Raw genomic sequence first — 12,647 nt, 5'->3', positions numbered from 1 at the left:
CCTATTAATATTATAATATAAAGATATTATCCCTTCTAAATTCTGTTTTTAATACATTATTAATAATATTCTATATAAGAATATTCTTATTATATCTTATTAATAGTATAAAACTTATATAATTAACTAGCTATCTTATATATTTATAATTTATTAAACTTTTTTTTTATAATTCCTAATATTAATTTTATTATTTCTTTAATTATTTATTTATTAATATAACTTAGGCATTAATATTAAAGTAACTAGGAGGCATATTTAATAACTTTCTATATTAATAATTTTAAAGCTTTAAGCTTCTTATAGTAATTTAAGTTATTAATATAAATATAACTTTTATAATCTTTTTATATAAGCTTTTTTTCTTCTTTTATAATAATATATTTCCTATTTCTAAAAGTAATAAAAGCTCTTTTTAATTTAAAAGTATTAATAGATAATAGATTATAAGCTAAATCTAGTATATAATAAAGATTATTAAGCTAAATAAACTTAATATAATTATTAATTTTATAAAAGAGTATAAGATTTCTAATTCTATAAATATAAAGCTAAACACTGTCTATTCTTTTAAAAATATAATTAATAACTTTTTTATATATTTTAAAATATTTTTTCTTCTAAAATAAATAGGTATTTAATTTATTATCTATATATAATAAGTTATCCTATTCCTTATATAGTATTTAGCTTCTAGCTTTTAAAGCCTTTATAGGCTAGAACTTATTGATAAATTAATAATATATAAAAGAGATAATATATTAAAGATATTTATTATTATTTTTATCCTTTTTCTTATTATTTATCCCTTTATTTACCTTTTTTAACAACTTTTTATTTCTTTATATTTATTTTAAAATATTTTTATAAAGCTCTTATTTATTTAAACAAAGTTCTTTATATAAGTAGAAATAATCTTTTATAGAATAACTTAAAAGATTATAACTATAGTATTTCTTTTAGTCCTTTTAAATATATTAATTATTTAGCAGCTTATTTTATTTATTATATCTTTTAACCTTTATTAATAAAACTTTTATATAAAAAATACCTCTTTTATTATAATACTCCTAATCTATAAAGGCATTTATTATTTTATTTATAGTAAGAATATATTTACTTAGCTTAGCCCCTTTAATTATATTAAATAAATAGGGATATTAAGTTACTATTAATCCTTTTTAAAAGGCTATAAATATTTAAGTTTTTAATATTATTTCTCCTAGGTTATATAATTTAGAAATTTATTTTTTTAATTTCTAATTTATATTTTTAAATATTTTTATATCTAAAGGCATTAATAGTCTATATAGCGATAAGCTTATTATTAATTAATACAACTTTATTCTTAGTATTATATTTTTTATAAGCTTTTTATTATATTATTAAAAAGCTAGTTTTATAGTTAAAGAAGTAGCAAATAGTATTATAGATCTTCTATATAAATAAAGCTTAAGCTAAATTATTTATATTTTTTTACTTAATATTATTAATCTATTTAATATTTATTAAATTATTAAAAGCTTTAACTAATAGCAATAAGCTATCTTATAATAGTAAAGATTTAAATTTCTTACTTTAATATTTATTATAGGTAATACTTTATACCTTTTTTTTAATTAATAAAGCTTTTATATTAATAAATTATATATTATAGTTTCTTATTTTAAAATCTTTAAACTTACTAAGCAAAGTATCCCTTATAACTAATATAAATTAAGTAATAGCGAAGTTGAAACAGCAATATAATTATTATTAATTATAATAGTAATAGGTATAATACTAGCTTGCGTATTAACACTAACTAAGCTTTATAACTTAATAAATTTAAGATAATTTAATAATTATATTCTTATTATTATTAAGTTAAGGAATTATTCTATATATAGGAGGACAATTATTATATAATCTACGATTCCTTATACGCTTAAAGGAGCAAGTATCACGTTTGCAAGGTGTCACTCATCAACGTGACCTACGTGACTTACGTGACACCCAACATCGTTAAGGTTCCCTTGACGACAGTGATGCAGATCACCGCGTATCTGAAGAACGAATGCTACAAGATTCTAAGATTGAATCCGAGCCAGCCGCTCCCACTATCTCATCCAGCTTGGAAATGCCTTCCTCTTCAAACTTCAATAACGCAATTCTGGGAAGTTTGCCACCTGACCCTGATATCTTGGGAGCTATGACCGACCTGGCAGGCGGTACGGGTGGCAATGTACATGGACGTAAAAAAGGAGGAGCCAAAGGAGGAGCCAAAGGAGGTCGATGAAAGTTTCGCAGGCATCGGGGTAAAAGGTGGTTGAATATTCTGCACGAAACCTCCAAATAAGACAAATGAAAGAAAGACTAGCATCACAGCGCCATATTCCAGTATGCATCCTTGGCTCTTGTTGACGCCACTATTCTTCATCTTAATCAACATCATTCGCTCGCAGGACAAGCGAAGACCACGCACCAGCACCAGCACCAGCAACATTTCTCAGAACCACCAAAGACCACATCTTAGCACCAAATCCAGCACCTACACCTATCTCGACCCGACATTTCAGCGTCACATCCAACCACTTGGTTCGACGATTATTGATATGACCTAAGCATGCAACCAAATTCTACGCTCCATTACATCAACAATATCTTTCCTCATTCTTTTAATGAAAGAAGCAGTCCGTCAACACCCAACCCCCATACTAACAGCATAGCACAGCAAAGTACTAGAGTAGGATGAACCCCACAACCAAGTCTCCTACACTCAACATAGAATAGCATACAACCAATAGATTTTCCTACCTCTCTATGTCTCTCCCAGAAGCATGATTTGCCCTCCTCTCCTTCTCGCCATCTCCTCCCCATCAACAACCTGCGCACCTCGCCGTCTTTATCTTTCTTGCTTGTCGCTTCCAGTCAAGTCGCGCAAAGAAAACCTTGTCGTCGCTCCTATGCCTATCTCTTCCCCACTAGGATATGCATTAGCCTCTACATACTCCAGCCATTTACCTTTCCAGACACCAAAGATCGTCTCTTAAGATAAATACATCCTCCAACTTATTAACCGACGCCTAAAAAGACTAGAATCTGGATACTAGACCATGCGAACGCTAGTGACTTCGTCAATTCAGGGGTAAGGCGCTCGTTGCCGTGTCTGCTCTTTCATTCGCAACTTGCTGACCTGAGCTCTAGCATCCCTTATGTTGTATCTAAACGACCACCTCGTGCCGATGCTCTCTTCCTCATTTCTACTGTTTTCCGGCGAGTATAGTCGCTTCTCCTGCTGATACGAAACTACTGACATGGATACTTTCGACCATTAGTCCTTGTCGGCCTATGATCGACACGGCAGCAAAGATGTAGAATAAGGCGAAAGGAAACAGGACCGAAGTCGGCTATAGATCACTTGCAGGCGAAGAAGCTGCCCTCAGTCTACAGTATATTCTCGGACAGGCGTCAGTCTCAAGCAAGATACTTGTCATCGAGTCATGGGTATGTCAACGCCACCCGATCACTAAATCTCTTCTGGCGGCTTTGAGTAATTATGCTTGGTCTGGCATTTGCTAAATTATCTTTATTTTACAGTGGCATGCTATCAGAAAATCATCATGGGTATCGCACGATCGTAATGCATGATTGTTCTTCCTATCAATTGGCTCTTCTCTGCATAGAGCGATCCGAAAACTTTCCTGAGCCCTTGCGCCCGATGCCAGCTTCCTTGACTATTCCCTAATTCTTCCTTTCATTGCGAAACCTAAGTCGTTCTGCTCTCTTCTCAGCATTCGTCTTGGAAGCCGCCAAGCTCGCCTCCGCTTTTTGCTTGCTGCGTTCCTGGACTTCGGCTTGCTTTGCGGCTCGCTTTGCTTTCGCCGCTTGACTTTTTGCAATCTGCTCATGTTGGCGGCATTCTAGATGATTGAGGAAGGTTTGATGATAGGACAGTAGTTCGCTCTTCCGCTGAGAGGCTGCCCATGACTGGACATTGTGGATGCAGCAAGACAGATCTTGGGCAACATGGGCGAAGGCGAGATAGCCACCGGTCAAAGCGTCCATGTGGTATGAAATGCGGTTGTCGGGGTTTTTGTATGCATAGTTGATCCACAAGAGGGCCATCTTGTCGACAACAGTCATGGAAAAGATATAAGTGCGGTGGTCGAAGCCTTGCGGAATGTCCGGGACACCAATTTGATCAAGATAATCCCTGAAGGCAGAAACCACAGAAGCGCCGCCTCTGCACGCCTGATGCTCTGCTGCCCTTTTGGCCCCCGTTATTATTCTTCCCCTCGCAAAGGAAGAAGATGAACCGCATCATTTTGCTCACGGCGAGTAGGCTGTCCGCATACTCCTCTTGGGAGCTCAATTCATCAGGTAGCTCGAAAAGGGCGTTGTCATATCCAAGGATTCGATCGGGGATGGCGTTGGTCATGCCATCAAGCTTCCTCATCTCCTGGGCGAGTATTGGATCTGCATACAGATGAGGAAGGAAGCCATCCTCAAACCGGGCATTGGTGGCTCCCTTGATGCCGTCATCCTCGTACTCCTTTGAGTCACACACGATATTATCTGCAACAAATCCCACTGGCACCTGCACAGATTTCTGTGCCGCTGCAAGCTTCAATTCCACGTATTCGTGCATTGGATTCAATTCGGTCCGGGGAGCCATTAGAGGCAGGACAGAATCAAGGAATGTGGCTTCATTGTCGATATCGTGCTTCTTCAATGCATTTTTCAATGCTCTTGCAGACTCTTCCCCCAGGCCCGTTCCCGCATCTGACGTCAATGTATCCATGATTTTCTTGCGCTCTTCGGGATGGTTTTTCTCTAGCACCTCCTCCCCGATGAACAACCGATGTCCTCGCAACCTCAGTCTTACTTTTGTGACACTCTTTGAGACCGTTTTAGTATCTGTGCGCGCAGGTTGCAGCGATGAGAGGGTCGGGGCCGTGGAGCGTGGTGGCGTTGCTGGTACCGCAGCATTCTGCTATTGAACAATTAGTGCTGGCTTTGAGCGTCATGTACCTTAGCAGCTGGATCGGACATACGTTCAAGGGAGCGACGAAATCGGACATGTTGACAAAAACCTTACTTCCGAGAGCTGGCGTTTGCGCGAATCGCTTTCTTCTCCTGACTACTGGTCCTCGCGGTGAGGTCAGTGTGCGATCGGAATGCCCCTCGTGAGATGGGTGAAGATGCCTTGCACTTCGTCGCAAGCTTGTAGAGGTATGTGGGTGTGGTTGTGAGATGTAGTGGGGTACGTCAGTCACCTGAGATGAGGTGGTCTGAAAATCTGTCTTCCGAGCGGCAGGCTGCTTTTGAGGCTCATATGACGTTGGATTATGTCGGTGTCTGTAGGAAGCGGTCGATTTGAGCTTGAAATGGTCCGTGTCTTGAGCAGTATCGTTCTTTAGCGCCTGCGATGGCTCTAGGCCGGTGGCAGCCAATCTTGAGCTTCGACGCAGTCGCTTCGTGCTCGGTGGTGAAGTGTACACTCGACCAGCTCTTTTCTTACTCTCAGCCTTCTTGCTGCTTGCAGGGTTGAATGGAGGAAAGAGGCTATCGAGCCAAGCGTGGACGTGAGGTGCCGAGTCGAGGGGGATGGAGGGAGGCGGGGTTGTCTGGGAAAGGGAGGGAGTTGGAAGCATGACGTGGAGAGGAGAGAGAGACTGGCGGTGAAAGTAGATCTGAAAAAGTGAATGAGGAGACCCCGCATCCAGATCGGAGCATAATGGTTGATTGGAGGTAGTGAATGAGATGAGGAAAGTGATGGATACCTCAATATAAACATGCCAAGCATTTAAATGCTAAGACTTAGAATACACCCGATGATTAGCCGCCCTCGCCCCCCGCCCCTTCCACCTTCAACCTTCTCCATTTCAACCTGAATCCAGACTCAAGCATGATGTCTGGGCCTCTACAAACAATCGGAGAGCCCACATGACAAGAGGAAGGATATTGTCGTGAACAGCGCCAATTCCTTGGCCGCCAATCCCCCCTCCCAGCCGTGCCCTCCGGCGCCCTCTGCAATCTTCTTCCTCCACGAGCGCACATACCGTCTCGAACGCTGCCTCTTCACACTTGCGTCAAGTCTGAGACCGTCTATGTGCCGATACTGAGGCAAGCAAAAGCTGGAGCTCGTGGATATGCACCGCTGGAGACTGCGTCTCTCGGACGCCCTCTGAAGAAGCACGATCATGGATAGAAGAGATAGAAAGACGAAGGCTTGCTCAGAAACGGGATGGCGAGAAGAAAAAAAATGGAGAAGGAGGAGAAGCGCGTCAGTCTGAGGGTAGACAATGGATGGAGGAGGCAGCGAGTCAGTAGATGCGAGAATGGGACCAATTCCGTCGTTTGGAGGGCGATCTAGCGGCTTCGGGTGAAGCTGAAAAAGGAGCATGAGGTGGTGAGGTAGGAGGAGATAGTGGCCGCAGGGTAGGGGCAGACGGACAACTAGGAGGAGACTAAAGAGAACTTGGGAACAGGAGGCATTATAAGGGACCGAGGTGCGAGGCTAGTGGTAGTGCTTGTGGTGGCAGTCAGGGAGAAAGGGGAGGTATAGGAGGGAGTGGACGAGAAGAGAATGGGAAGGGGGGCGGAGTGGAGGTTGCGTTGGCGGAAGAAGTGGAGGGGGTTGCCTGAATGTTGCTGAATGGCATTCATTTGCTACATGCTACTTAGCACCTGATAGCAAATGACATTGCTGAGTAACACGTTACTTAGAGTGGCACTTATTTGTCATGGTGCAGTGGAAGCAAGAATCTGAGATATTTATTGCTCAAAGCACGACCGATCACTCCAGGGTCCAAGATATTTTGATTTCGGCAACCATGCAACGCGCCTGACTTTTCAATCGTTAGATCTGTGACTCCTACGAGCTCCTGCAACTAGAAGACTATGGTTAGTGAAATCGAACCAAATTCTTGCCAGCCACCGCCAATTGTTTAGTTTTCCCGTTTGGCCAAAGAGCAATAAGCACGGGACGAGCAAGAACATATAGACTGGTCCCAAAGAAGCCCATCGCAAGAAGTAAACGTTATTCAACCATGACTCTGACGGCATTTCCACCCATCACCTCGGTCGGTCGAAGTGGGCCACAGCTTTGCGCCCGCTTTCCTAGATCAAGATTCACGTTGCTGAGTGGCACAATTGGATGTACCCATTGCGGAGAGGGGAGGATGCGGCGGCTTCGAGGACTTTGCAATGACCAAACACACTGAAAAAGCCAATGTTGATAGTAGAGGAGGTAGTAATCATACAGACCTCCGGCGGAGCTTTGTCCAAGGCTCAGCATTCAACAGCATCCAGTCGCAAGTGCAGTCAGTGATTTCAGCTCTGTACCTTTCGACAGAAATACTTTTGACAACAAATTCTTGTCAAGGATCTTCATTCCCTGTCATCTCACCTGCACTATTTCTACTTACCATCTCCCTCAGTCTTCCCCCAAACACCATTACAAACATTATGATCACGAACGCTACCCCCGAAATCCCCGCCATAACCCCAAACATCCTCTCAGCACCTTGCCCCTGCCCGTCCCCCGGGCCCTTCACAGTCCCCTCGACCACAAACCCAAGGACGAACGCCCCAACACTCCTCGAAACGCTCAACCAGGCCCCACACTCTCCAGCAAGTGGCGGGAAGGCTTTGTTCAAATAATTCGCCACGGACGCGGTAACGATCAGAGTGCCGAAGACGTAGAAACCCCAGGCCATGGCGACAAGCATGTAGTGCTTGTTCGCCTCCACGAAGATGCCGAAGAGGACGAGGCCGGCTATGAGGACTGGTTGTGCAAAGAACAAGGGGCGGAGTTTGCGCTCTGGCGATGACCAGACGTCCGCGCCGCCGCGACTGCTCGATCGTGTCTGGCGCACATGGCGAAGGTGCAGCGAGATGCCTACCAGGAGGGCCAAGATGGCTGCGATGATGGGGGTGAAGTAGAAGGCGCCTGATGCTTCGGGGCTGAACGAGTAGACTGATTTGTCGCCTGGAACGGCGTGGTAGCTGGAGAGGCATTCGATGCGGTGGGCTTCGTTCTCATCCCATGTGTCTTCGACATTGCCTCTGTTTAGGCAATCCTGGTAGAAGAAGATAGGTTGTAATATGATGCTTGACATGGGCACTATCCATGCGAGAGTGATGCAATAGTAGACGTTCACCATCAAGATGATAGGGTTCGCAATGGTCTTGAAAGATCGCATGAATGCTTGCAGCAAGCTTGGTCGTAGCTTCCGCGACCTCCACTGCGCAACCCCAATAAGTTGTAGAGACCGTGACTTCAGGAGGCGCTGCTGTTCGTCTTGGTCGTTGCCACGATAGTACCACGTCTCCCGACCGACTATTACGACTCCTAGCCATTCGAAAATGGTGACGACAGCATACAGACCCAAAGGCCACCTCCAGATGAGTGAGTCAAGCAAACCCCCTATGACCGGTCCCAGATATGGAGAAATAATAATGGAGAAAGACCAGAGCGTGATCATTAGATCCTGCCATCTCTCACTAAACATGTCCGTGATGAAAAGCAATCCGTTCCCTTGCGCAACACCAGTAAAGAACCCATTAAAAACTTGCGCGACTGCGAAGCCGGCGAAGCTGCCCGCTCCAGCTTGCCCAACACTCGTCCCTACAGCTCCGAGCATGAACCAGAAAAGCACAGGCATTCTTCCGAAATGACGCGAAAGCATGACCGCAGCCAACCCGCCCACGGCGATCATGAACTGGTTTGCGGCCAGCACACCCTGCGCGGCAGCCTTGCTCACGTCCAGGTGGCGCGCAATTGACGGCGCAAGAGTCGCAGTAAGGCGGACACCATTATCCGGGAGGGCGGAGACGACGAGGATGATGTAGAAGATTAATCCCCTTCTGACTTTGGTCCAGTTGCGCGGGTCTTTCGCATCCTTGAGGCTGTCTACAATAATGCCGTCGTCCACGTCATCGCGGTAGTTATCATGGATGGGTGTTAAGGACGCTCCGCTCATGAGAGGAATCGATGTCGAAGGGATGCGACGGCCCTTGTTGGCAGGCTGGGCGGTCCATTGCGGATGACGTAGGGCGTCCTGGTCGTAGTCGGTGCTCAGAGGTGTGCGGAGCGATAGGTGCTCGCTGGCGCTGTGGGCTTTCTCCCGCATCGATGGTAGAAGGGATGCATGGAGCAGGAGAAACGTTGCTTTATTATTCGCAACGCTGGTGGGTTAGGATTCTGGTAGGATTCTGTTTGATGATGCAGGGGAAGTCATCGCCACGATCCTTTCAGCCTCTGAAGATCCTTCAGCCCTGTCGAATCCTTCCGCCGGGAGATCAGGCCAATGATGAAATGACAGCAGGCTTAGCTCGACGGTCCGGCGTCTCACCATCATTATTACGGCCGTAGGCTGATATTCCTGCGGATGGAAGTCTCTCTAAGCGACCTTACTGATAGACGCTGAAGCCCAATCGTACTTTGATTCACTATCTAATCGTCACTTTCGATATTCCATTAACCCTAGAATTGCTATTCGCAACTTTTCGACAATTCTCTCCGCGACAACACCTCGACTTCCCATATTCACGCTATCAAGGACCACCTTGCGGCACTACTCTGTCCTCATCATAGGAATAACACCTTTGTGACCAACAATGCCACCCGTCATAGGCAGGAGGGAACCTCAGCCATCCGTGACTCCCCCTAACACAAAAAGTTATCTTAGTATCCGAGTTGCTCTCTGTCTTCCAAAAAAAAAAATGGGTGACTCACAGCTGTGGACTATCCAAGATGAAATTCACGCCGTCAGCGGTAGCATTCCTGCTCGGAGCTTGTTGGATCGTAACCTTTAATCCCCATGGCACCGGCACAAGACCCCCCTTCGCTGTGGGAGAACCGCACGACATCTCAGATTGCAGGGCCGACTCTGAGTCTACCGTAGCGTAGCAGATTCCGGCAGGTTGTGAGTACCTGGGGATGTCGGCGCGCCCGACTTCGATGGAGAATCCGTGATAATCGCCGTTGTTAGGGATATGCACTTGAGGAACAATGAAAGCGTCTTGGGCGAGGGCGAGTGCGGATAAAGGTAGGAGGGTAAAGGCTAGGCTGAGAAGAACTGCTTTGGATAGCATCGTCGGGGCTAGGATGTTCAGGTGATTGTGTGTGAAAAGTGTGGATAGATTTGTGCTATTGCGATGTTGACAGAAGAGTTAAAGCATTCTTAAGTAATTGAGAAAGAGTGCGCCGATTAGCTTTAGGGTCTGCGACAAGGATATATTTAGGACGGATATTATTGTCCTTAAACACGATAATAGTCGCTCTTCTGAAACCTCACTGCCAGTACTGCCGCTCGCTTTGAACAGATACACATTATTCCCAACTCATCTCTGTCAATTCAGCTGTAAGACTGATCGCAACGCCTTCCTTCTGTATGTGTCTTATGAAATTGTCGTGAGTATCGTAAGACACCGATGAGTTTGGAGTCGTATCATTTTACGCATCCATACGCGCAAGAGGTGAACCTCTTAGAGCGTTAGTTGGAGGGAAGGAGTCTTATACATATCCTCGACATAAGGGAGCCATGTATGTACAATATGATATATCTACCACTTCTTCCAAATCCTGGAACCCGCCAACGAATCCCATCGACAGACCCTCACTTTGCCTCCTTCACGTCACCCCCCTCAACCTCAAGTCAAAAGCAGGATGCATCAGCTGCCCATCCTCATTCCCCTTGAACAACCCCCAGACCCTCCACCCGACCACCCACGCAAATACCCAAAAGACCACTCTAAACAACCAAATCCCCAACCTCGTATTGGGCGCAAAAATATACGGCGCCCATCCTCCAAGCGGTATCTTCTGCGCCGCCTCCACATACCCTCTCAACCTCGCCTCGTACCTCCCAAAAGCGTCCACCGGGTCAGGGTCATGCGAATTCCGCACGATTTCCTGCGCCAGGACCCACGCGCCCAGGATAGCCAACTGATTGCCCTCGCCCGTGAACGGGGTAGGCGCCCACGCGGCATCGCCAACGAGAACAACGCGCCCGCTCGACCAACGTTGTAATTTCACCTGCACCAGCTCATCCGAGTAGAAATTCGTGGACGCGAGCATCTCCTTGACGATCCGCGACGTTTCCCACCCCATCCCACCCCCACCAACACCATGGCCTCCGCCGCCATCAAACAGGTCCGCAAAGGCGCGTTTCTGCTTCTCGCGATCCCCGGACGCGTTCGCTGCCGACAAGCTCGCGTTCGGGGCAGTGGTGGGGTGGATGATGTAGATGGATGTCGTGGGCGACGTTGGTCCCACCGGCCGTTTCCAGATTATCCGCCGCCTGGGGAAGTGGCAGAGTTGCGAGCGCGGCCAGTCGTGTGCCGCGCTTGGGATGGAGAAGTATGCTACGTAGGCGCTGACGGGGTGGAAGCAGCGCAGGTGTTGCGGGGAGCCCATGGCGAGGGTGCGGGTGGTGGAGTTCACGCCGTCTGCGCCTATGACGAGGGAGAATGATTCTTCGGTGGTGGTGGGGGGGTTGGTGGCTCGGTTCGTAAGGTGCACGGTGGTGCGGTCTGGTGTTTGGGTGAGGCTGGAGATTGTGGTCTCGTAGCGGTAGGTGACGTTGGGGAATTTCTCGGCGGCTGAGGAGAGAGTTTGTGTTAGGTCGCCGCGCATGATTTCGAGTGCGCCCGTGGGGCTGACGCCGCCTACGTCTAGGATGCCGTGGGAACGACCTTGGGCGTCGACGAGTTGGAAGCCTTGTTCTTTTGTTCTTCGCTCGTTGAGCTCATCAAGGATGGCCATCAATTTTACGACTTGCAATGCGGGTTCTTCGATCTCGATCCCCTGACCAGCTTTCTGAGCTGCCTTTGAGCGTTCGATGACGACTACTTGGAAGTCATGTTTTGCCAGCCAGTAGGCCACTATGGATCCGGCTACCCCTGCACCACAAATGAGTATCTTCTGAGATGGCATTGTTTGAAGCAAGCTCCGAGGCCGTTCGTCTAAGCTCGGCTAGTATCGAGTAATCTCGTGCACCAGATTTGTCGGCAATGTCGTTGTTGTGACTCAGATGTGGGTTTAATCACTTCCGAGGCTGGGGTGCTGCTGCATCCTTTATATTGTTGCTCCCATGCGCACATTCGGGATCATTCGGAGTCTCGGACCCGAGGACTCCGGGCAAATCCCCGAGCGGAGCCAGTCTTGGCACGTAATGATGATGTCACCACAACCGTTAGGTGAAAGCCATATATCCCTCTATCCTGTCCTTCTCCCGCTAGCTACGGTTTGTAGATATGACACGTAGACGAAAGTCGGTGGGAAAGATCCTCCGTGTGGTTCAAACTTCCGTAGCAAGCTTGTGTGATTTTGGCGAGGATAGCGGGCAAGCTCTACTATTAGTGATGGAGTGAGTTAGCATGAGGTACGGAATAATCTTGTGCAAGAAGGGACTCTCATCTCTGGACAAATACTGGCACGATACCACCTGCTCCGCCTAGATGAAACTGCCATCGCGCTCTCTACGGCAATGATGAGAGGAGGTACCGTGGGATATTTTGTCTAAGGCTCGTGGTCAATCATTTGCGCCTGCCGTCAAAGAGTTGGTACCCATCCATTTGACCCCCAAACCAAGTCTTGGCATTTACCCCGCTGAAGCTGACTCACCGTCTTGGCATCTCCTTCCCCCTCCCCCCCT

General features: G+C 46.3%; 4 protein-coding genes across 4 annotated transcripts; all 4 read right to left on the bottom strand.

Annotated features, from left to right (window-relative positions):
- Nucleotides 1-3,723: 3,723 nt before the first annotated feature.
- On the bottom strand, nucleotides 3,724-4,107 carry KY384_000007 (uncharacterized protein; the record flags this gene model as incomplete). The annotated part of the gene is made up of 1 exon (XM_044808545.1): nucleotides 3,724-4,107. One exon carries the CDS (start codon nucleotides 4,105-4,107, stop codon nucleotides 3,724-3,726), a length of 384 nt encoding a protein of 127 aa, XP_044665697.1.
- A 76-nt stretch (nucleotides 4,108-4,183) lies between these two features.
- KY384_000006 (uncharacterized protein) lies at nucleotides 4,184-5,636 on the bottom strand (the record flags this gene model as incomplete). The annotated part of the gene is made up of 2 exons (XM_044808544.1): nucleotides 4,184-4,975; nucleotides 5,037-5,636. The coding sequence occupies 2 exons, from the start codon at nucleotides 5,634-5,636 to the stop codon at nucleotides 4,184-4,186; spliced, it is 1,392 nt and encodes a 463-aa protein (XP_044665696.1).
- A 1,728-nt stretch (nucleotides 5,637-7,364) lies between these two features.
- KY384_000005 (uncharacterized protein) lies at nucleotides 7,365-9,119 on the bottom strand (the record flags this gene model as incomplete). The annotated part of the gene is made up of 1 exon (XM_044808543.1): nucleotides 7,365-9,119. One exon carries the CDS (start codon nucleotides 9,117-9,119, stop codon nucleotides 7,365-7,367), a length of 1,755 nt encoding a protein of 584 aa, XP_044665695.1.
- Nucleotides 9,120-10,742: 1,623 nt separating this feature from the next.
- KY384_000004 (uncharacterized protein) lies at nucleotides 10,743-11,926 on the bottom strand (the record flags this gene model as incomplete). The annotated part of the gene is made up of 2 exons (XM_044808542.1): nucleotides 10,743-10,797; nucleotides 10,833-11,926. 2 exons carry the CDS (start codon nucleotides 11,924-11,926, stop codon nucleotides 10,743-10,745), a joined length of 1,149 nt encoding a protein of 382 aa, XP_044665694.1.
- Between the last annotated feature and the right edge of the window lie 721 nt (nucleotides 11,927-12,647).

Source organism: Bacidia gigantensis (assembly GCF_019456465.1).
Source record: "Bacidia gigantensis strain McMullin 20006 chromosome Unknown contig_34, whole genome shotgun sequence".
In the NCBI taxonomy this organism is placed as follows: Eukaryota; Fungi; Ascomycota; class Lecanoromycetes; order Lecanorales; family Ramalinaceae; genus Bacidia; species Bacidia gigantensis.
Note: the sequence above shows the minus strand (reverse complement) of the source record. Positions and strands in the feature narration are given on the sequence as shown.